The 25611-nt window shown below is 34.5% G+C and overlaps 1 protein-coding gene across 6 annotated transcripts in view; it reads right to left on the bottom strand.

Moving 5' to 3' along the window:
- PPP1R12A (protein phosphatase 1 regulatory subunit 12A) overlaps positions 1-25611 on the bottom strand; it is a 160389-nt gene that overhangs the window by 35693 nt on the left and 99085 nt on the right. For all 6 annotated transcript variants that reach the window (XM_033221169.1, XM_033221166.1, XM_033221170.1 and 3 more), the window contains exons 4-10: positions 23730-23889; positions 19701-19845; positions 13607-13681; positions 12563-12651; positions 12259-12416; positions 8872-8996; positions 1031-1246 (exon numbers count right to left, since the gene is read on the bottom strand). In XM_033221169.1, the coding sequence (XP_033077060.1) occupies positions 1031-1246; positions 8872-8996; positions 12259-12416; positions 12563-12651; positions 13607-13681; positions 19701-19845; positions 23730-23889 (968 nt within the window). The remainder of the gene's footprint in view (positions 1-1030; positions 1247-8871; positions 8997-12258; positions 12417-12562; positions 12652-13606; positions 13682-19700; positions 19846-23729; positions 23890-25611) is intronic.

Below are 25611 nucleotides of genomic sequence, written 5' to 3'. Positions count from 1 at the left end.
CAATGACACTCTGATACATTCCTAGTAAGCTGGCATAAAATACCTGGAAACCAATTGCACAATAAATTGATAAAAAAGCAAAAATATTAGAATTACTCGATGAGAAATTTCATCTGAATTTCTGATACAAGGAAACACTTCTGAGAAAGAAAACTGCATGGGCAAAAAATAGTCCAAGCGCTGAATATGCTGTAGAAATAAATACTAGTATTGAATAAACTGTGGTACATCCTAAATAATGCAATATTAATACCGCCTCTCAAAATAGTTATTAAATTTACTCATTAAGACAAAGTTGCGGCCAGGCGCGGTGGCTCAAGCCTGTAATCCCAGCACTTTGGGAGGCCGAGGCGGGCGGATCACGAGGTCAGGAGATCGAGACCATCCTGGCTAACAAGGTGAAACCCCGTCTCTACTAAAAAAATACAGAAAAAACTAGCCGGACGAGGTGGCGGGCGCCTGTAGTCCCAGCTACTCCGGAGGCTGAGGCAGGAGAATGGTGTAAACCCGGGAGACGGAGCTTGCAGTGAGCTGAGATCTGGCCACTGCACTCCAGCCTGGGTGGCAGAGCGAGGCTCCGTCTCAACAACAACAACAAAAAAAGACAAAGTTGCTTGTAACACAGTAGATGAAAAATCTGTTTTTTTTTCAGATACTGAATGTAACTTATGAGTATACTAACATTCTAGAATAAATGTATTCCTATGTTTTTTAAACTTCAGAAAGCTTCTTGAATCATAATAAACAAAATAAGCCTGCTCCTTAATACAGTTCTATTATAAATTCTCAAGTAAGATAATAGATTCCTTTAACTGAGTATAGTCCCATAATTCATGTTTTAGGCAAATACATCTGATCTTTCCAGTACTTATAATTCTGTATAAATTACATTTGTCTTATGTAATTCATTAAGATTAATTAATTTGATACCTAGATCTAAAGATAACTAGCAGACAATCTACTAGATTTAATGTTCCTGGAAAAGAAATCATAAGAGTTTTCACAGAAACCAGACTGTGAAATAGATTACCTTTTCTTTATTATCCAAAGAGGAGGAAAGTCTGGGACTTGAAGCTGAACGTGTAACACCTGCAGTATCTTTTTCTTTCTGACCCTCTTTAGATGCTGTGATTTCAGCAAGTGCACCATAGCTGCCCGTCTTTCTAAGTCCTAACCTCCAAGTTGCAGGAGACTCATCTTTTCTCTCTTCTTCTTTGGGAGAAATTTTTGTAGCTGTGGTTGGAAACTGTGTTTATTTTATTTTTTAAGGAAAAGAAAAAAGAATTTTTAAAGCTGATCAGTCTTTAAACTGGAAACAATAAGTTTACAGATAATATATTTAAAATTATGGTTTACAGTTTCAGGATAAAACACTTTCACTAAATAGGTTAATGTCTTAGTAAAAAAATGTAAAGATCTAAAAATTTTAAAGAAATAGACTACCTTCCCAGGGGTTAGACTTAAGAAAACACACTACACACTTTATATCACACAGAAAAATTATAATGCAAATACAGAAAACAAAAATGAGCACACCGTAAGGACTTAAAACCATGCATCTTTGAAACCAATTTATATTAAACTTGTTATGTTGTAACCTAATATAAATTCTTGCACATAGAAATGCCTCACCATAGACTTTTCACCCTTATTGGGCACAAGAACAATGCCAGTTTTGCGCAAGCCCTGCCTCCATGATGCAGGATCTACTGATTCCACCACAGGCATGATAGGAGCAATGAAATCATACTAAAGCCAATTAAAATAAGACAGGTAAAGAGATAAAGATTGAAAGCATGAAAACAGAAAAGGGAAGTTACGAGCAAAAAGTATTTTCCTCATTTTAAAATAGTTTTATAATAAATTAAACCCCAATAATTGGGTAATGATCCAATCTTTAAAAGTTACTGGGAACAAGTTCTAGTTTTAGCATGAGATAATCTGAAAAAATCTAATAAACTTCTAAAGCAATTAAAGACATATAGAATAGATAATATAGCATGTGAGTGAACAAACTACTGCACATGAATTTTGTTTTTAATCCATGTATACACTCTGGTTAAAAAATTTTATGTCCAACATAATCAACAAAAACTAGTAACTGATATTTTCTAATTATAATACTGTTTAACATCACAGCCTTAAATTTACTGATTTCCCCACCAAACATTAAATATTTCAACTATAATAAAAACTAATTTTACGTACAAATATTTATACTATTTTTAGGGCTTTCCAACAACCCTAAAAATGCAACCTGTTATCTTTAGATCACTTTATCAACTTCACTTCTAGAATTTCTATACTCAATCACAGTTAACTATACAGATTGGTGAATACAGCAACTAACTAGTTGCCACAAGCATAGGGTACTAAACGTTTTTAAAAAATCCTTTCTTTCATATCTATTGCCAACATTTGCTAAAATTAGCAGGTTAATAGAGCTTGTTAAAGCTCCCATGATGATGCTTGAGGGCCACTTCATGGACAAAACTGTTATAAAGATATACCTCTGGTACTTCCAGTAATGAACTGCTATCAATAGGGTCTAAGCATTCCTCAGTTCCTAAAATGTGCACTGAAGTGCTCCAGGGTGTCACAACAAAGTCACGGGGGCTCTGTAGAATATTTTAAAGTTTTGAGAGAAGAACAGTGACATCTCATAGACACTGCACAACCTGCCATTTTGATCACATTTGCATCGAACTACCTCATGAGACAAACAGGTAATTCCTTTTGCCAGTGGCACTGTGAAAAAAGCCTACCAAACACTAGGGGCTCCAATGACCAAGAAAGTTTGTGAACTCTAATATTCTGTGCAATATGATAGGTACTGAGACAGCTACTTATTGATTGATGAGTTTATAGGGCTAGACTGTAAATGCCAAGCTTTGTGGATCACAGATAATACAGAAATGAATGAGTGTGGCTGTACCCAATAAAACTTTAGGGACAGTGAAATTTTTCTGATTTTTTTTCTCCAACCAGTTTGCTATACAAAAACAGGTAGTGGGCCAGGTTTGGCCCACCAGCCAGTTTGCCAACACCCACATTAGGTCTCCTACCTCCTCAAAAAACAGAAACAAAAACAAACAAAAAACCTGGAAACAAACATTTTCCCCCCGTGATAAAACAGCCAGAGATCAGATAACATTTATTGTTATAACTGAAGCTAACATTTAACAAATATTTACTAGTGTGTGACCCTCAGCTAAGTGCTTCACATGGGTTATCCTGTTTCAACCTTATAATTACCCAATGAAATACTACCATTACTGTTATTCTAGAGTTCAGAAAAATGAGGCAGTACTATCTATCAATTTTGAAATCAGCATTTGTTACACAGTAATCATTGATATACCTCCACTCTGCCCAACATGAATTTGGATTTAAGTACCGCTTTATACGTCTAAAGGCACCTTTTGATTTTACTTGGTATATAAATAAACCCTTCCCGAAATACTTAACTATACCTCCTCCTCCATGAAACTCTCTTCTTTGGCTTTTTTAACTGGATGCTATCTTGACCTTCTTTTTCTTTTGACTGACCATTCTTTTCTTGACTGACTGACACGTTTGTGTGTGTGTGTGTACAACATTCCTTATATAGGCTGTGTGTGTGTGTGTGTGTGTATACAACTTTCCTTGTGCTAGCCCTTCCAGAGTCTGCTCTTGGATCTCTCATATTCTGTTTCTACTTTCTTCTCCTGGGGGGTTGGGGGAGGATCTTTACTTCCTCAGGCCAAATATTAATTGTAGTCAGCTTATTCTCAAATGTATTATTCTCCAGTCCAGTCTCCTAAATTTCCAGTCCTAATTTTACCTGTAGAGTGGACAATCTAGAACTGTCACCGAAAACTTGAAACTCAATATGACTAAAATAAAACACCTTTACTTCCAAACCATCTCTTCTTCAGTTCCCTAATTCTGTTAATGGCACTAAGGTTATCTCTTCGATCTCCTATGTTTCAAACTTCACAATTATGTTAGACCTTCTCTGTCATTTTCCTCCATCCATAAATTAGAGGTCAAGTCTCTAAATCTCCTCTCCTTTATAAGCCCAGAGCCACTTCCTTAGTTCATATTCTTATCATTGTGGGCAACTTCAATGACCTTCTAATAAACCTTTTCTCAATCAGTCTCTCATCTTCAAATCTGTACACTGCAGAATAGTATTCTATAAAGAATAATTCTCTCAAGGCACTATTCAAACAACTTCCATGACTCTCTACTACTTATCAAATAAATTATAAAAGTGTTATTTAGGCCGGGTGCGGTGGCTCAAGCCTGTAATCCCAGCACTTTGGAAGGCCGAGGTGGGCGGATCACGAGGTCAGGAGATCGAGACCATCCTGGCTAATATGGTGAAACCCCGTCTCTACTAAAAAAATGCAAAAAACTAGTCGGGCGAGGTGGCGGGTGCCTGTAGTCCCAGCTACTCCGGAGGCTGAGGCAGGAGAATGGCGTGAACCCGGGAGGCGGAGCTTGCAGTGAGCTGAGATCTGGCCACCGCACTCCAGCCTGGGCGGCAGAGCGAGACTCCGTCTCAAAAAAAAAAAAAAAAAAAAAAAAGTGTTATCCTAGAAGTGAAGACATCCTGCAACATGGCTCTACTTTTCCTGTTTACTTTGTATATATGCACCCTATAAATCAATCAAATGGAACAATTCGTTTTTCCTGTCAAATTATTCCATATTATCCCCACTTGCTCATATTGTTTTTCTTCTCTCCCTTTCAACAAGTTATGCAAGCCCTTTTCTCTCAAGTGGAGTACTACCTACTTTAAGATTTATCTAAAATGTCCTGATTCTATTGTCTTAAGTCAAATATAATTTCTTCTCCTTTTATTTATTTATTTTTTATTTTTTTTTGAGACGGAGTCTCGCTCTGTCGCCCAGGCTGGAGTGCAGTGGCCGGATCTCAGCTCACTGCAAGCTCCGCCTCCCGGGTTCACACAATTCTCCTGCCTCAGCCTCCCGAGTAGCTGGGACTACAGGCGCCTGCCACCTCGCCCGGCTAGTTTTTTGTATTTTTTAGTAGAGACGGGGTTTCACCGTGTTAGCCAGGATGGTCTCGATCTCCTGACCTCCTGATCCGCCCGTCTCGGCCTCCCAAAGTGCTGGGATTACAGGCTTGAGCCACCACGCCCGGCCTCTTCTCCTTTTAAATCATGCTACATCTGTACATTTCAATTGAAATACTTTATGTACCCACAGCACATAGCAGTCTTTTGTTAAATTATTAGCTATTACATTGAATTCAATTAACTAGAACACTTAATTCCATAAAAATTCTGAATTTTTAACATCAAGTAAAGAAAACGCCATTTACATTTTATTGGAATGTATATCCATATAGAAGAATAGATGATCTGCTTTAGAGATCCCAACAATATTTATTTTGACTAGAAAGGCTTATACAGACTTATTGTTAGTTAACAATTTTAAGCACAAAATCAAACTGATGGTTTTATAGATAACATCTCCACAAATCATCAGCTTGATATTGCTACAGAAACAGTTCTTTAATTTCAGCTGAAGGGTTAAGGAATTAAGGAAAGATCATTTAAAGTAAACACCTCTATCTTTCACCATAGTTACCCCAAGTGATTAAAATAAGTGAAATGTAAAACTGTTTTGTGTGCTTCCATTTTTGTGATCTATCTTGCTGTGAACACATGTGCACACACACATAGTTTATGTACCGGGGAAGGAAGCTGGAGAACTTAATATAACTTTGTCTAAATATCAGAAGTGGAGTCATGACTGGGAACCTAAAAATAGATAATTGCAAAACCTTTTAAGATGCAATTAGAAATTAACAATCTGTTTAAGGAAATTTGTATGTCAGGTCACTACAGTTACAGATAAACTTGAAAAAATTTTAAAAAACACTAATACGCTAAATTAAAGTAGATACAGGAGTATAAGAATCACTGAATATAACAGGTTTTAAAAGTCACACAATATTGATAAGAAGACTCCCTCTTCATCAAAAAAAAAATATTTCAGGCCAGGCGTGGTGGCTCATACCTGTAATCCTAGCACTTTGGGAGGCCAAGGCGGGTGGATCACCTGAGGTCAGGAGTTTGAGACCAACCTGGCCAACACGATGAAACTCCATCTCTTATTAAAAATACAAAACTTGGCTGGGTGTGGTGGCAGGTGTCTGTAATTCAGCTACTCGGGAAGCTGAGGCAGGAGAATTGCTTGAATCTGGGAGGTGCAGGTTGCAGTGAACCAAGATTGCACTCCAGCCTGGGTGACAAGAGCAAAACTCTGTCTCCAAAAAAAAAAAAATTCAAAAATTTTACACGATTGTTTTGAATAAAATTTGGTTACAAAACTTTAAGAACAAAGAAGTAATATAATCTTCAAAGTAAGTTATTGTGCTTGAAACTGAGAATAAAATAGTTTCTAAATATGCAAATTTAGAAGCAGATGTTATTATAGTAATTACAGAACCAAGAGTGATTTTGAGTAAGAACTTTTACAGCAAGGAGATTACTGGCCCACTATACTAACAGAGGTTATAAAGTATTTCTTTTCAGTTAGGGCATTAGGTATAAACTGAGAACTAAATTGCCATAAATGTTGGCTATATGTGAGAACAAGAAAATTGAACACAGGAAGTTTACTGTAATCATTTGACTGTAGTAGGAAAGGGATTACTTACCCAAATACCCAAACGATAGAGAGCCAGTGCGGGGTGCAGTAGCTCATGCCTATAATCCCAGCACTTTGGGAGGCTGAGGTGGGCGGATCACAAGGTCAGGAGTTTGAGACTAGCCTGGCCAACATGGTGAAAACCCATCTCTACTAAAAATTTAATTAGCCAGGCATGGTGGAGGCGCCTGTAATCCCTGCAACTCAGTAGGCTGAGGCAGGAGAATCGCTTGAACCCGGGAGGCAGATGTTGCAATGAGCCAAGATTGTGCCACTGCACTCCAGCCTGGGTGACAGAGCAAGACTCCGTCTCAAAAAAAAAAAATATATATATATATATAGCCAGTTTCTTGCCTAGGTATTCCAGGGAGATGGAACTTCTGGGAACTTTTGATAACCTTACAGTCGCAACAGATCAAAAGATGCAGGCATGAATTTAGTATTCACTGAAGAAGAATACGGGGGCTCTAGAAGTAAAATAAACTTTAAAGCAGTTTATAGTGACGCTAGCTATAGCATGATTAACAGTCTTCAAAATTTTGCAAACTGCTTTTAGAGAATTTCTTATTAAAGCATACATAATTATGATCATATGAACATGAGTTCTAACTGAATTCAAGAAGCACTCAGTTTTGGAATATATAAGGTAAGATAACTCATTCAGTTTCTCAATATTCAAACTACATACCAATGAAACCAACACATTTCTACTACTCATCATTTACATTACTGCCCTCCTTGGGAAGAATTTTAGAGAAGGATTATTACTAACAGTAGGGATTTTTTTTTTTTATTCTGTAGTTTATGATTTCAAAAAGACCTTGACCACCTAAAGCCAAATCCCAATACTGGCAATACTGACAACATAAAAGAAATGCTGTGAGGATTTAAAAAACAAACAGTCCTTAAACTCATGCAAATAATGTCAAACAAGCAACAAAATAAGAAGTTCAAAGGCAACTAAACACAATGTACAATCCGAGTGGACCTCTGATTTTAAAAAACAAACAGAAAGACTCAAAGGACAATTGGGAAAATCTGGGTATGTATATTAGTTATTAACAACATAAATAATATTATACCAAAGTTAAATTTCCTAAGTGTGATTATTTTGAGAATGAAGGATATTAGTCTTGTATTTAGGAGATACATACTGACATATTTAGGCATGAAGTGTTATGATGACTGCAATCAATTTTTCAAGGGTTTGGTTAAAAAAAGGTGTGTGTGGACAGAGAGGGAAATGAGTATGCTCATTAAAGATAAAAAAGGACTGGTGAAGACAAATCTTTGAAAAGAGACTAGTAGGTCAAATATAAACAAAAACTCTTAATCGTTAATTTGGGTTAAAAGAAGGATAGGTTCCAGAGAAGCAGGAAAAGGTAAAGTCTTAAAAGATCAACACACTAACTGCAAAACACTGCTTCAGTGGAGAGAAGAGACGAGAGGGATGGAGAACAGACAGAGAACAGAAAGAGAGAAGAGAAATAAATGAAACTAACATTTTGAAAACACACTGAGTTTACTGGCCAGGCTGTCTCAACCAATCCTTACAATATTAACTGTGTTTCTCTTCATTTTGTTTTGTTATACAAAAGGAAGATAGTAAGTAACTTGCTCAAGGTCATAACAACTAATAAGGTAGGGTCAGGAGCTCATCTCTAGTTTATCCGACCTCAGGGATCATGCTCCTACTGGCATACCAGTTGCCTGCCTAGTGCTTTGTACTATGAGTTTAAAAAATTTAGATTCTCGTTCTCTCATTGACTTGTGGTAGTAGTTTTTGTAACTTACTTACCCATGTGTGAAATTATCAACATGCACATCTCTACTTAACAGAGATAAAGGATATAAAACCTGAGCTTCTCAAAATAAAAGTTCAATAGAAAAAAAAAAAACTAATACAATCATTGATTTTAATATTACAAAAATTTTTATCTTTCTGCCATTTATTAACTATCAACTGTATGTAATATTTGTTAACTACCAACTATAATATCAACAGTAATATCAATTGCAAAAATGATAAGAAAAATCATTCAGAAGAAATCTCATTCAACTTAGAAACATAAATACATATTTACATTCTGAAATCTTACATATTTTTGGAAGAAACTATTAAAAATTCAGAATTACTTTAATGAGTTAGTCCAAGTGGTACATAAATAGAATACATGTATTTTCAGCAAATACAATTTTGGCTTACCTTTTTAATAGGTGATGTAGGTGTTGCTTGACCTGATGACACAGTAGGTGTTGTAACAGCTACAGGAGCTGCTTGTGTAGTAGAAGTGTTGGCATTAGTTACAGAAGCCAGGGGTTTTGTCTTATCTATTAAAGACAAACAATTAAGAGTCAAGATTCCATAGAAATTTGGTCTCAATGGTTGGGAAAAAATCATTTTATATTCCATTTTTGTTTAAGGTTTTGTTAACTAAAAGTCTTTCCCCACTGTGATTTCTTTTTGCAAGTCAGTTTTTCAGGGAGCTTCTAGCATTGTCTCAATATATATGCTGAAATAAATAGTTACGATAATATGAAAGATACACAACAAAGCTTCTGACAATAAAAAGCACAAATAGAATCTGACTTCTATGCTTTTAAAATGAAGAAAATAAAAAGAAATTTAATTAAGATTTAAAAATTTGAATGCATGAATGCAATTAAAAACTTAACAATAACTATGCAATTTTCTAATGGATAAACAACTACTATTACTGATCTAAAACTGATGGTTCCTCTTTAATCAAGGAAATCTAAAAGTGCTTTTGTCAATAATTACCTTACATTCCCATCAAACAGTATGATTAAATGTCCCAAAGAGCATGTCTTCCCACTCCTAAAAAGTCTAAAGTTAAATGGGCACAATATCATCTTGGAAAATAATCCACCTAACTGTGTAGAGAATCAATCAATCAAAGAATAAGTGTCCCCATTCTTCAGGTAGTGTCCTAGGTACTAGGGATATATCAGCCAATGAAAAGACAAAATACCTTCACTTACAGTCTAGTAGGAGATATAAATAATAAATAAGATAAAACCCATGTACCACCATCCAAGTTATTTATTTACTTTGAGACAGGGTCTTGTTTTATTGCCCAGGTTGGGGTGCAGTGGTGTGATCTTGGCTCACTGAAGCCTGTTACCCAGGCTCACGTGATCTTCCCACCGCAGTCTCTTGAGTAGCTGGGACTACAGGTATGCGCTACCACACCTACTAATTTTTGTATTTTTTGTAGAGACAGGGCTTCCCCATGTTGCCCAGGCTGGTCTTGAACTCGTGAGCTTAAGCAATCCTCCAGACCTGGACTCCCAAACTGCTGAGATTACTAGCATGAGCCACAGCGCCCAGCCCCACCATCCAACTTATTTTGTAAACGTTATTAATATCGTTGTAGTCTTTCTATCCATTTGATTTCAACAAAGAATGAAAAAGTCCTAGAAGAAAGAACTCTAAAAGCAAAAAATGTACTTCTCTTTCTCATTTTCTCAACTACCTTTCACATTTGTAAATTGTTTGAAAGGTATAACTAAAACTTAGGTTGCATTCTCATTTTTATCTGCTTTATGAGAAGAGAAAGAACACTGAAGAAAAACTGTTTTGGCAAATAATTTATTTTACAAAATTCAGCAAAACAGTCATTTTATGTCAAATAGTTTCCCAAGGAAATAACCTTACAAAAAGTAGAAAAAAGAAATGGTTTACAAATTGTCAAATTAAGCTGTAGCTCTACAGGGAAATGGCTGCTTTCTCAAGCTTTCCAAATAAAGCATGATAAAGCCTAGTTCGTATTAAAAGAGTGAGAGGAAAGGAACCACACAGCGTTTACGTGGATTAATTCTTGAGACAGAGTCAAATTTTCCTGGCACAACTGACCACTAGCAACAGGAAGAACAAAATTATCATAGTACAATGCTTCAGAGGAACATTTAAAGTTAGCTCAGTGAGAAACTGAGTAGAGAGCAACTAGTACATTTCAATTCTAAACCGAGAACAAATACAATGCAATTTGATGGTAATTAGTTATATTTAATAGAATACTAGAGTTTTAAGAACCATCCAGGTCTTACAGCCCGATTTTTCTCATTTTATAATCAAGGATATTCAACCAAAAGATAGCAGATTTGCTGGTTACTGGTAAAACTGGCCTAAGGTCTCTTGTTTTAAATAGTCCCTTAGTGTCTAATATTGAACAGTGACTTGTATACAAACAAGGGCTAATGAAGAAAAAATTTACTGAACAAAAACCTAGAAATCTTTGAAAGAGATGCCTCGACTTCTAGTTTTTGAATTATACTACATAAGTAGTAAAAGGCTTAAAATATAAGTTAGGAGGTCTGGGTGCAAGTCTTGGCTCTCTTGTGTACATAGTTTAATTTGTAATGATATACTTGACTACAGACTGAGAGCTAAGTAATGTCTCCTAGGGAGGAGATTAACTGCATAAAAATAACTTTAGGCTATAGGTTGAGCGCGGTGGCTTATGCCTGTAATCCCAGCACTTTGGGAGGCTGAGGTGGGAGAATTGCTTGAGGACAGGAGTTCAAGACTAGCCTCAGCAAAATAGTTAACTCTACAAAAAATAAAAATAAAATTAGGTGTGTGTGGTAACATGTGCCTGTGGTCCCAGCTACTGGAGAAGCTGAGGAAGGAGGATCACTTGAACCCAGGAGTTTGAGAATAAGGTAAAAATGTTCATCATAATGGAAACAGATATATTTAATAGAATACTATACAATAGCTAAAAAAAAATGCAGATAAAGCTATAGAAATAGATTTATGAACAAATATAAAAAACATTAACTTCTGAGTGAAAAAACCCAAGATGTATAACAATTCCTACCATATGAAAAAAACACAAAACAATATTACAATTGTTATATATTACATATGAATGCACATATGTAAGAGTATAAAAATGAACTAGAAGATTACAGAACAAAACTCATGACAGTGATTGCCTTTGGGAAGGAAGGAAAGGGAAGCAGACTACGGTGGGTGACTAAAAAAGACATCTATAATGTTTTAACTTTATTTAAACAATTGAAGTAAATATGATTAAATGTCACAGTAGTTAAAGTCTTAAGTCTAGGTTGTTGGAATATGAATGTTTATTATATTATACTTTTCTGTATCTTTAAAATTTCTCAAAACAAAGCAAATTCCCCCACACCCTCACAGCAAAGAGTTTTTATTCCATTCCTACTTTACTATTTCTTAGGGAAAATTTGGGATGCTGTTGGGACCAGCATCCTGGACGTTTGGACCTCAGAAGTAACAGGAGCATTTTTGAATTGCTGAGAACCCATTCACAACCTATCTGTGCCTAAGGGACTCTTAGAAGCCTCTCTAACTTCTTTAAATATAGGTTGGCAAAACACAGAGGTGAACAACAGCCTCCAGATAATTAAATAATAATAAATTCACAACTATATATAAGTTTCTAGCATTCACTGAAAGATAATTTAGTAGCTTGGCAGGTATCTAAACAAGTAGCAAATCAGTCTGAAAAATTTAAAAATTAAGTCTGATCTTGTCTTATTTTACACTGCCACAAAATTCAACGAAAATGCATTTATCTTTTAATTTTACCTGTTTCAGCTTCTGATTCCGAGTCATCTTCCTCATCTTCTTCACTAGAGCAGCTAGACTCATCTTTCTTTCCTTCTTCTTCTTCATCAACCTTTTCTTGTTCCAGAGATTCAATACGGGATGCATTTTTCTCTGGTTCAATAATCAATGTCTCTTTGCTGTTAAAGGAAAACAGTGTTCAAATGATTAGAAACAAAAAAGGTTAAAATACATTCATTCTTCCCAGATCCACAATAAACATGCCTGTGGCCATTATGCCGTCTCATTCACAAAAGTAACAAACGTACTTGAATATTTTACTCACTTTTTAAAGGTCTTCTGTGACTGATTATTGTCCATATTTGCTGTTGATTCAATTAGCGGAGATTTCTTGTCCCGTTTTTCACTATGGAGCTTTGTACAAAGTTATGCAAAGGAAAATAAGAAAACTATCAAAATAATATTACTAAGATGCAGAGTTTAAAATAATAACAAAGTAGTTTTTCAGACATTAAATAAGACAAAACAAAGAAATAAATAAATTAAGTTTTACCTGAAAAGGAAAGAGCTTGAATAAAACATGAAATAGACTAGACAATTAAAAAGTTCCATACAGGGCTAAGATGGATTTTTTAAATCCCTCCAACTTTACTGAAAAAGTTCAGATCCACTAACCACTTAGGCTGGCTGAGGATATTTTACTCAAAACCCTGTTTCTGGCTGGCTGCAGTGGCTCACGCCTGTAATCCTAGCACTTTGGGAGGCCAAGGTGGGTGGACTGCCTGAGCTGAGGAGTTCAAGACCAGCCTGGGCAACACGGTGAAACCCCATCTCTATTAAAATACAAAAAATTAGCTGGGCATGCTGGTGTACACCTGTAGTCCGAGCTACTCAGGAAGCTGAGGCAGGAGAATTGCTTGAACCTGGGAGGCAGACGTTCTAGTGAGTTGAAATCACGCCACTGCACTCTAGCCTGGGACAAAGTGAGACTCCATCTCCAAAAAAAAACCAAAACTGTTTCAGGTGACATCACTCCTTGCTATTGGACCTGCTATTGGATGTATGAGATTTTATAGACTCCATCTTTTAAGTAAAACCCTCTAATGAAATTGTAAAAACATGTTATTCTTGAGGACATACATAAGTATTCATTTTGAGAAGGGGAGGAAATAGAAATGGGAATAAGCAACATAAAAAGTTAAATATCACTACCCTTTATTCTCTTTCACTATCATTTAGTGAAACTTAAGGATAACTCAAAACCAAAAAGTACAAAACATCACAAGAAAACTTTTGTAATTGTCTCAAATTCAAAGTTACTAAGATAATTATGTAATACAGGCAATTATTAGACAGTCATCAAACATACCAGATTTTGTTTCTTTTGCAACTCTTCTAAATATCCTAAAATGTCTTCATCTGCTACATCAAAGGCTGTTTGGCCCTAGGTAGGAAACAAGGGGGGGTAGTGATGGTCAAAAGTCAATAAATCATAAAATGCCTTTAGTAATTCTGTATAATATATAAAGAAGTTGGATAACATTTTTTACAGTGGTTATAAATGATACAACAACTACTGTAAAAACATACAACTCTAAGGCAATGTACATGAAATTTAAGTGAAACAGAAGCTGTGAATATCTCCCCTTTTTTTTTGGTAACAGCTTTATCGAGATATAATTAATATACCATACAAATCACTCATTTAAAGTGTACGATTCAATGGTTTTATGGATATTCAGAGTTGTACAACTATCAAAATAATCAATTTCAAACATTTTTATCACCCTAAGAAGCAGGAACATACCCTTTAGTAATCACTGTCTGCATCCAGCCCAAGGCAACCACTAATCTACTTTCTGTCTCTATAGATCTGCCTATGCTAGACATTTCATGTAAGTGGAATCATACAATATACGGTTCTTTGTGACTGGCTTCTTTCACTCTACATGTTTTCAAGGTTCATCCATGTTATAGCATGTATCACTTCATTTCTTTTGATGAATAATATTCTATTGCATGATATATACGGTCTGCTAATCCAGTCATCAGGTGGACTTTTTTTTTTTTTTTAGCCTATGATGAATAATGCTGCTATGAGCATTCATGTACAACTTTTTGTGTGGACATCTGTTTTCATTTTCTTCAACATCCAGTTAAGGGCGAAATTACTGGGTAATTTAACCTTTTGAGGCCTTTTTCTTTTTGATGACATCCTACAACTTAAATTCTTGGTAGAGTAATAAAATTTAAAAATGCATATATTTAAGCTGCTGAACATTCAGCCAGCCACAGGTATGGCTTAATTTTACAAATTAGTCCAGATGAACATATGTCAATCTATTTTAATTCACTGTGAAAGAGAAAATTTCAAAGAGCTGCTGACTAAACATAATATGAATATTTCCTGCTGCCTGCATTAGTCCTTACAATAGCCCTACTGGACAAGTTTCCAGGACGCTTACAAGTTCATTATTTAGAATACAGTCTTCTTTATGTTATACAGTACATGATCCTTTCACAGAAAAATAATGTTTTTAGCAACAAAAAATATAATTCTGAAAGAAAGTTTAAATTTCTTAACAGTATTCCTATATTCACAACGACATAAGAATGGATAAGAAATAATGGCTTCTAAAACCACATTAATTTTTCCGTTTAGAAACCAACAACAACCCTTGTTTCTGTACCAACATTGGGATGTTAACATCTATTCAGAAAGGAGCTAATTTCCAAACACTATAAAACAAACTATAAGCTAGCCAATATCTGAGGTAGTTTTCTCATTGCCTATTAATAAAATAAAAAGCTATTGTCTATGAAAGGTATCTTTTTTTTTGAGATAGGATCTCGCTCTGTTGCCAAGATCGGAGTACACTGGCAGGACCGTGACTCACTGCAGCCTCAACCTCCTGGAGCTCAGCTGATCCTCCCACTTCAGCCTCCTGAGTAGCTGGGACCACAGGTGCACACCTCCATGCCTGACTAGTTTTTGTATTTTTTTGTAGAGATGTAGTTTCACCATGTTGCCCAGGCTGGTTTTGAATTCCAGGGCTCAGGCACACCTCCACTTCCCAAAGTGCTGGGATTATAGGTAAGAGCCACTGTGCCCAGCCCTATGAAGTTATATCTTAAAAGTATATAAAATACTGCTTTTTCAAAATAGGTGAGTATGTATATAAATTTACAAGATTCAAAAATACTTATCATACTTGCCTTTTCTTGCTAGAAAGTCTTTCCAGTAGGAATTTAAGAGACAATCTATCCTTTCCCACTCAGTCCAAGATAAAAAGTTTTAGTTTTAATAAACTTTCCTCCCATTTCAATCTTGGGAAATAGAAGCCAAGATTTAAATTCCTGAAGAATAAATAGTTCTGAAATCAAATAACTGGCTCAAAACTTAAGGTGCTCTTTAAATTAGAAATATATGTTAATTCTAGTTTTGCTATATCATATGCTTTATATAATCAGTTCTAAAATGTTAATAATGCTATACATTTAATGTAAACCGTGTTTAAGATTGTTATGTGGAAATAATTCACTGACTTATTTTTAAATATCATGTTAAGTATTACCAACCCTTCTCATGAATGAACTATCCCACCTTGAAATGTCTGAACTGTAATTAAATTTTTGTAGCAGTTAAATGCAATGGGGTCACTTTAATAACCAAGGAACTCTCCTCTTTAAGAGTAAGAAATTAGATCACGCTACTAACCTTTATTTTCACTTTCTCCCTTGATAAATGAGTCTACTTTGCAAACAGCAGCTGATACAGAATCGAAACTAGAGTAAAATGTGGGTTATAAGAATTTCTAATTTCAAAAAAAGCACCCTCATCAACTTAACTCAGCAACTTAAACATGCTCTTTAAACAATCTGTAGCACAGTTACAAAGCTAACAGTCGTGAAGTTATAAACATTATTTGGTTCTTAACTACTATAAGGCTACTGTGCTTCACTGATAAGAGTATAAACACATTATAGTATATAAGCAGTGCCACTCAAAGCAACTAGGCAACAAACGAGGACACAACACTGAGGTATGAGAATGTTAAGAACTCTATCAAGAGAACTATCTTCAAAATAACTGCTTAAAAAAAAATGAGTCCAATACATCTATTAAGAGTCACAAACACACTGGAGACATTGTAAGTCTAACTTCACAGTTTCTTCATTTTTCTTTACTCACTCATTCTAACCAAATTTTTTTTTAGGTACAACCTCTTCATCTTCACAACAATGAATAATGTAGCTGGGACAAATATTAGAACGATTCTCACTGTACAGATGAAGAAACTCAGTCTGAGTGCATGGTATTTGCCCAAGGTCATACAGGTCATTAAGAGAAAGTGGGAATACAATCTAGGTCTCTACTACTCTAGTGTGTCATTTTGCCTTTATCAAAAATAAAAATAAATGCAGATGGAATTAGGGTAAAAACATCCTTGTATCCATTAATAGCAGAAATAGCTTTGCCATTCATTTAAATCTTTATAATGACAGTTATATTAATCTAAAAACTTGTCTGCTAGCCATTGTATTCAGTAAGAGAAATTCCAACCAGAAAAGCATTCTAGTTAATAAAGAACAATATTTAGATACATTCTAGTAAAGCAATTATTTTAATAAACTAAGAAAGCAAATAACCTTTATATTTAAGGTCTGTATCACATGATCTATAATAATGAATTAAAATGACAGTAAATATGTATTACAGTTTGTAAATAATTTAAAGAAATGAGACTGAAATCTCTAAATATTTTTAGGAAGAGTTTCAGATTTTCTATATGATTTGCTACACTTACTATATTATACATTATTTTCCCAAATAGTGTTTTCTATTACTAAAGAATTCATCTAAACTCTGGTAGTACCTTAGGTGCACATCTTTAATATCATTTTTTAAAACACTTTAGTAATAACCTTCAATCTGTAAGTACTAAGGAAGGTATCAAATGACAATATAAATTCATATAGGCAGGCTTACATAATTGAGACAAAGTAATTTATTTTGATTGAACATGATGTATGACATTTTAAAATATAGACAATAAAAAGTCTAATTCATACATGCAAAGTTATGATTAAACTTTTAAAAATCAAAGTCGTAAAATAGAACTTCTCAAATGAAAAAAAAGGCTTGTGTTTGGATATATTTATGGCACAAACTCCTTTAGAATGCCATAGACATTACGTAGCTCCTCATTATAAAAGCAGTCTTTAAAATCTTGACTTTTAAAAGAAAAATAATATTTTGATTAAAATTTATATTTTTACATCTTAATAGTATCTTGTAAAACAAAAGATGAGGAAACTAAAACGAAAAGAAGTTATAGAGGAACTTAGCAGAATAAAAAGAAAAAACAATTATCAGGGCTTAAGGAAAAATTACTTGACTTCTCTGATCATGTTCCTGAATCCAAAAAACCCTTAATTTCACAGGGTTGTTAAAAGAATTGCATATGCGTAAAAAAGGCTGAAAATCTTTAAATTCTATGTAAACATGAGGCACAATTTTTTTTTTTTTTTTCTTTGAGCAGGGTCTCCTTCTGTTGCCCACTGCTGTGCAGTGGCACAATCACGGACTCACTGCAGCCTTGAACTCCTGGACTCAAGCGATCCTTCTACCTCAGCCTCCCACGTAGCTGGGATTACAGGCGCACACCACAAGGCCTGGCTCACAATTCTTTTAAGACCACATAAAGATCTACTGAAATATTGCATGACAGATAAGAGAGTAAATAAAATTTAGAGTGACATAAGGAGCGGCTATTAATTTTTTTAAAAAGGATACAAGGCAAAATAATTTTATATGCACTCCTTCTCTGATAGCAAAATTATGATAAACTGTATGGCATAGGAATTAGACAATTGTTGGCCAGATGCAAATAAAATAATTTTTCTCATACATACTATATATTGTCTATGTTTCACTAGAATACTGATTCAGTAGGGAAACACACCATGTTTAAACTTGTAAGTGAAATAATCCTTTTTGGAAACCATTTCAATTAATAAGCTTCTCCCATCTAGTTTTTATCCGGAGGCTACTGTTACTAAATGAACCAATTATCAGCACTGCCCATATGAATGGACATGTGGTAAAAAGTCACTGTCTGGGAGAGAAGAATGCAGACCAGAATTCAGAGGCTAACAGGTATCTGCTCATCTTTTCAGAAAAAAATTCTGAAGGGGAATTTCTACATGAAAAGAGAGGTAACATGACTTGCAAAGCTAAAATTAGCTGGCCTTTTACTTAAATAGTATCAATATTTATTTGTCTTCTAATGCTGATTACAGAACAACAGAAAAAGTAAATTATTGAAAGTTTTAACTAAAAATTCAACCCAAAGATTTCTGTATTTGTATATAAGTATAAACCAATCATTCTCCCAAATTTTTTTACTTTCCTTAAGACTTCTACCAATTCCTATGATTTTCATGCCTGCACATTTCTTATATAAAATACATATTTAAATCAGTTAATGAAAGTAAGTTATTTAGAACTCTACTCCAAAAACAGCAAGAGAATTAGATGGTCCTATTTTGAATAGAGATGAGATCATTTTATGACTCTCTGCTACATAACCTATGATATTTTCCTATGAAATGCAATATACAAGGAACATTCTATGGAAAGGTAATTAAACTCACTAGAGGAGACATGTTTTGAGTTCTCCATGATACTTATTATCTACCAACACAGAGTGGGAAGCGACTAGCAGGAATACTGGTGACTGGTTATTGACTGATAGTATCTACAAAGGAGTAGAGAAGTCTAGTTTAACAAGAAACTTGATAACCTGAATCTTTTCATGATTTTGTGACAAACACTTGTATGACATTATCTCCCTCCCTCCTTCTACCTAATTGTGGTAGTAAGTATATAATTTACCTCACTCAACAGAACTACTTTCTCATCTACAAAACTAGAAGACTAGATGATGTTGCATCTCAGTGATCCCCTTCAGCATAAAACTTTTTAGTGTTTACGGTCATTACCTGCTGTAAGACCTCATTATTCATGTCACTTAGAGAACTCTATAAGCAAGCTAAAAGACCATCAGCTAAAGAATTAGAACCACACTTCTACATGTGTTCCAACTCAAAGGGGAGGCAGAAAATATTCACATAAGAATGCAACATTTTCTTAGCTTCTGAATTCCTAAGAACATAGTATCAATGCAAGTATCCAAATCTACTCTACATGTATGGCAATCTGATTACTGAAAGAGTAATACTTCTTCTTTGCAGCACAAGGCCAGAACTACCTCATATGGTAGCTGAAAAGACTTAAACCATTAATGAGTAAGTCAGCTGGCTAAAAAGTTTTATACAGTTGATAAAAATACAATTATATAACGTAATCCTTATAACCTTTTGAGATTATATTTCTAAATATAGTTTATAAAACTATATTTCTAAAAGTTAAAATATTAAAATACTTTTAAAAGGCCTACCACTTTGTTGACCATCTCCATATCACATAGATTGTCCACTAAAATTCGACATGCTTCTTCTTTACCCCAATGAGCTGCAGCATGAAGAGGTGTCCAGCCATCATAGTCTTTAATATTAACATCATAGCCTGCCTGTATTAAAAGTCTAAAGAAATTACAGTGAATTAGACAATCATTAAAATCTAGAAATAAACGATCATGATCAAAAGCTTTCTACCATGCAATTTAACTACAATTTTCAATTAATTTCTTTTCAGAATTCACATCCTTCCCCCTCAATGAATTAACTATGGCAAATACAAAGTAATTCTCAGAAAAAACTCGGAAAAAGAAGATCTTGAGTCATTGCCATAATAATACAGTTTTAATTAATTCCTAATGACTCTAAGTCTTATGGTTTGGTGTGACACTGATTAATTCTTGTTAATATGACTTGTAAGTGAAATTTTCACAGAAAAGCCCATAATTTTTCAATGTAAAATCAAAAACTGATTAATCACTTTGTATGTAAAACTGATTTATTGTGGGAACTATCATCTTCAGGTTTCCATATAATGTATAATCTCAGGCTAAATGTGTTCTAAGAATATACTGGAATCAAAGAAACTTGTTTTGTAATGTTTCTGTTGCCTTGAAATTCAGGAGCTGAAAATTTTCAAAGAAAAATGACAATCTTTTAAGAACAAAACAAAGCAAAAAACATATTCCAAGGAGTCGGATCTATTTTTCTGAGCAGTAGAAAGCAGATACTCCAATCATCAACAAGCTAAAACAGAAACACATTTTAATACAATGCAAAGAGTTGCATAAATTATGTTAGTATGCCCTTCTAACTACATATTGACAGCAACTTTTATTTTATTTAGACATTAAGCTCACAGAGAGCAAAGATGGGTCTATAAACTGCACATAGCATAGCCCCACACAAACAGGCGAACGAACACTAAATACAACTCATGAAACCTAGTTAACCTTTACCTTACTTTCCAAGATGTTGAGCTTGAGAAGGACCTTCTTTTTACCTACAGGAGGTGGCAGTGACAGCTAATGTAGAATCCCCCTTCATTTATTTAAGAACAAATCTGGTATTTCCTAACAATATCTAATACAGCTGTTTCTAATCCTGCTTCCATAACGGAACCATCTTAAGGGCTTGTTTTTTAAAAATAGATTCCCCAGCTCACCCCAGTACTACTCAATTAATCAGCATATGGAGAGATGGGCCCTGCTAATCTATATTCTTAATAAGTTCCCCATATGAATCGCTTATCATTGCCTGTCACCTGCCTGCAGACCAACATTTAAGAGCCATGATCTAAAGAAAAGCTGAAAGATCTAAGTCCAAAGAAATATCTCCACTGACATATATTACCAGAAACCTTATTAATAGAGGGAGAAACAATACTGGAATATAAGAGAAAAATGCTGTTCCTCATTAGGAAATATGAACTATAATAATGTTAAATATGCTAAGCAACATTTTTAAGTACTTAGAAGTCTGTGTGGCGAGAAAAAAGAGGTAGATAAATTTTTTCAACATGAAAAAAAAGGCCGTATCTATATTCAAGGAGCTTTTAATGGAAGTGAAACAACAACCAATGGTCATGGATAGGTTCTGTGAATAGACATGCAATGGGAGTACAAAACTGAAAAGCATCAAAATCAAATTGAAAGGAGTTGTGTGTGTTTGGGAGGGAGAGAAAACGTGAAGAAGGTTACATTTGAAACAGATCTTTTCTACTGATTTTTATTTCGTATTTGTTTTAATTAACTTTCATAAGTAATACATTCACAAAGTTTTAAAAAAAGAAGAATAAAAGGATACATAGGGACATCACTCTCTCACTGCTGACCTTTAGCCAACTAGTTTGTCCTTCCTCAAAATAACCATACTATTAATTTTTATTGGATTCTTACAGAATGATTTCATGCATATATAAGCAAATATAATTTTAATTTTTTTTACAATAAATACAAATGATACATACTTGGATCCTTGATTTTGACATTTCATAATATATCCTAGAGTTCTTTCTATAACAATATGTAAGGAGATTTCTCATTTTTGTTTTAATGCAGAATATGCCAGTGAAAGCATATACCATAATTTATTAAACCATTCTCTTATTCCTATTATAAACAATTCTGCTAGCACATTATCTTACTCCTATGTGAGTGGCAGTATCTGTAAAAAACAAATTCCTAGAGGTAGAATCAGGGAACTAAAGAATAACTGTTACTTTGATTGAATTTGCTCAATTGTCATTTCTACTAATAAGAGTGCCTTTTCCTACACCCTGCCAACAGGATGTCAAATGTTTTGATCTTTGCCACTGATAGATGTAAAAGTGTAACTCACTGTAGCTTTATTTGCACTTAATTATGAATGAAGTTGATCATTTTTTTTCATATGCTTAAGGGCCTTTAACTGATTCAAAGGATTGAGCAGAATTTGCCTCCAAGTTGAAGAGATGGTGAATAAAAGCATCTAGACAGAAACAAGGGAAGGCATTAAGGACATCATGACAGAACTTCAATAGATATATATAACTGGCACAATTCATACTTTAGGGGCAATGGTGGTAGCTTAGCTTAAAAAGGAAGACAGTGGCCAGATAATGAAGAATCTACATGCTAAGTTGAGGAGTTTAAAATTTATCCTGATCCCCATTAAGAACTAATAAAGGATTTTGGGACCTTGGATAACCTAACTACAAAGATCATTTGCAAGCCGTCCAGAAACCTGTTTTGCAACATAACACAGTACTCATATATATGTCTATAGAAACAACTGCTTTAAGAAACAATTCTTACCTTTATGTAATACTCTTTAATACTTTCTATTCTCAAAAAAAAAAAATGCTGTTGGCAACTCTCGAAAGTTTTCGATTACAGAGAAACAGGTGGACAGGAAAACTAATTAAAAGGCAACAATGCCATAATATTCTTAGGAAAAAGGCCTAAATTATTGAAGTTGAATAGAGATTGAAAAGAGGAGGCTGGGCGGTGATGGCTCACGTCTGTAACCCCAACACTTTGAGAGGCTGAGGCAGGCAGATCACTAGAGCCCAGGAGCTCAAGACCGGCCTGGGCAACATGGTGGAACCTTGTCTCTACAAAAAATATGAAAACTAAGTGGGCATAGTGGCACATGCTTGTAGTCCCAGCTACGAGAGAGGCTGAGGTGGGAAAACTGCCTGAGCCTGTCACCCAAGAGGAGGAAACTTGGGAAAGGTGACTCATATATTCTTTACTGCTTTTACTAATGAGTGGGAATAAGAAAGACTGATATTAGAAGTTCAAGTGAATTAGAATCAATATATTAATAAAAGGTGCCATAGATTTTGCTAAGTAGTCTTCCTTTCACGTAAATATAAGAATAATTTCATATATTGAATAACACACTGAATAATTTTCTTCATATAGTTGCCAACATTTGCATTGCAGAAGTAAAAATATTATTGCGACATGAAGCTTTGTTCCAAGCAAATTTGCTCAACAATATATAGCCTTGTAGAATCAAAGTTGCTTATGGCTTAGTATTTTATAGTGTGCTAATAGTACTAAGTTCCAGTGTTCATGTAGTAAAAAAGGAAACTGTATTTAAGATAAATTACATGTAAATAAATATTCTGCAGGAATGAAGCTTTCAAAATTGATGGTATGTTCACAGGACATTGTTCTTAGACTCATGAACTAGTTATCAATCTGGAACCACAAAATGACTCTCTGTAGTGATTTACTAGGCCAAAAGGTAACAGATAATAGTTGACTGACACTTAAATTCAACTTACTGGAAAATCACAACTGATTAAAAAAATAGTAATAATCAAAACTAGAGAGTTGAAAGATTTTAGAACAAAAGCAATCATATTCAAAGTAGTTGTTCTCTTTCTTCCTGAAAACAGGCATTAAAGAACTCTTTTATGTTGCTTCAAAATAACATTTGCAGGTATTTTAAGAAAAGGACCAATGAATAAAGAAGACAAACTAAAGTAGAAAAACAACTCTGTAAAAAACAATACTTACTTTAAAACTTCCGTATAGCCTTTAGCAGCTGCAACGTGGAGTGCTGTACCTCCAGATTTTGCATGCCGGACATCATTTATATGACCACTATTTAGCCACTGCCTGGCATCTCTAAGCATGATCCGTTCTTCTTCCTTTCGAGCTGCTTCTATATCAACCCCTGATAAAATGAAAATAATTGCTTTTATTTTTGCTTAATAAAAACTGTTCCATGTTGGGAAATAAAATTGTCCAAAACATGTCAAGTTTAAATAAAATTAAAAGTGAAAATATATATGTATTTTTAAAATTGGCTGCTTATAACAAGTTGGTTAAACTAAAAAATGTGGGATACTGCAGACATTTTATTAACTTTCTCTACTTATTATTATTATTTTTTGCTCCATGATACTATTTTGATCTATTTTTCCTTTCTGATTATTCTTGTTTTTTAAAATTTGAACATTTCCTAAGATATAAGCATCCTTTGGGCTAAAATTCTTTTTTAACAATTATAATGAATAAGTCTCAAATTTCTATCTACTGTTTTGATCTGTTCTATGAAATCTAGCCTAGCAGGTACAAATGTTTACTGAATGCTTCAACTTGGAGGTCCTGTCTTCATCTAAAATATATCGTATTTTAAAATAGATTATTTCTCTAGCAAACTCCTTTCATTTCCTTTTCCAACATAGTACATTCTTCATACCATTAAAATTATTTTCAAAATTTTAGTAAATTATATAAATGTTCATTCATTTAAAAGCACTTACTCTAAGCACTACCCTAGGTTGAGGTGATAAAAGTGGAAAGAGGCCAGACAAGGTGGCTCACACCTATAATCCCAGCTACTTGGGAGGCTGAGGTGGAAGGATTGCTTGATCCAAGAAGTCAAGGCGCAGTGAGCCATGATCATGCCACTGCACTACAGCCTGGGTGAGAGCAACACCCTGTCTCAAAAAACAAACAAAAAAAGTGAAGAATGCAAAAATGAACAGGACCCTCTAATTTCTACCTTCAAAGAGCTCAACACCTTGGAAAAAAAATTAAAGAAAGATACTCTTGAAATTCCTGATTTTATGTGGTCTTATGGCTTCGACTACTTGCTATTTAATAAACAGCACACACCACAATGCATTTACAATCTGCCTTACTCCACAAGTCTATGAGCCTTTTTATCTTTCATCCCCACTGTCTGGCAGAGTACCTGATACAAAGTAAAGGGAGATCAGAGCCAGGAGCGTTGGCTCACACTTGTAATCCTAGCACTTTGAAAGGGTGAGATGGGCAGATCATTTGAGGTCAGCAGTTCAAGACCAGACTGGCCAACATGGTGAAATCCTGTCTCTACCAAAAATACAAAAAAAAAAAAAAAAAAAAAAAAAAGCCCAGGAGATGGAGGATGCAGTGAGCCAAGATCATGCCACTGTACTCCAGCCTGGGCAACAGAGTGAGACTTTGCTTGAAAGAAAAAGAAAATTAAAAAAAAAAAAGCAAAGTACAGGGAGATTACTAAATGTTCACTAAATGAACAATGAATTAACAAATATAAAACAAGAACACACACACACACACATTTCCTCAGCTAAGATTCTCCTATAATCCACATCCATGTATATAACTGTTTGGTCAAGATTTTTCATTCTTCCATCCACTCATTTAATATATACTGAGCACCTACTATTTTGCCAGGTACATCATTAGATGCTACAGGTATAGATGTGAACTTACTATATGGCAAAAGATGATTCATTTGTGAAGAAAAATAAAGCCAGAAAAGGAAACAGAAAGGGTAATGAGAAGGGGTGTTATTTTATATAGGTTGGTAAAAAATAGCTTCTTTGATGACTTTACAACAAGAAATAAAGTGAGTGACAGCCATACGACTGGGAGAACATTCCAG

The sequence above is a fragment of the Trachypithecus francoisi genome, unplaced genomic scaffold (genome assembly GCF_009764315.1).
Source record: "Trachypithecus francoisi isolate TF-2019V2 unplaced genomic scaffold, Tfra_2.0 Lachesis_group11, whole genome shotgun sequence".
NCBI classification, from domain to species: Eukaryota; Metazoa; Chordata; class Mammalia; order Primates; family Cercopithecidae; genus Trachypithecus; species Trachypithecus francoisi.
Note: the sequence above shows the minus strand (reverse complement) of the source record. Positions and strands in the feature narration are given on the sequence as shown.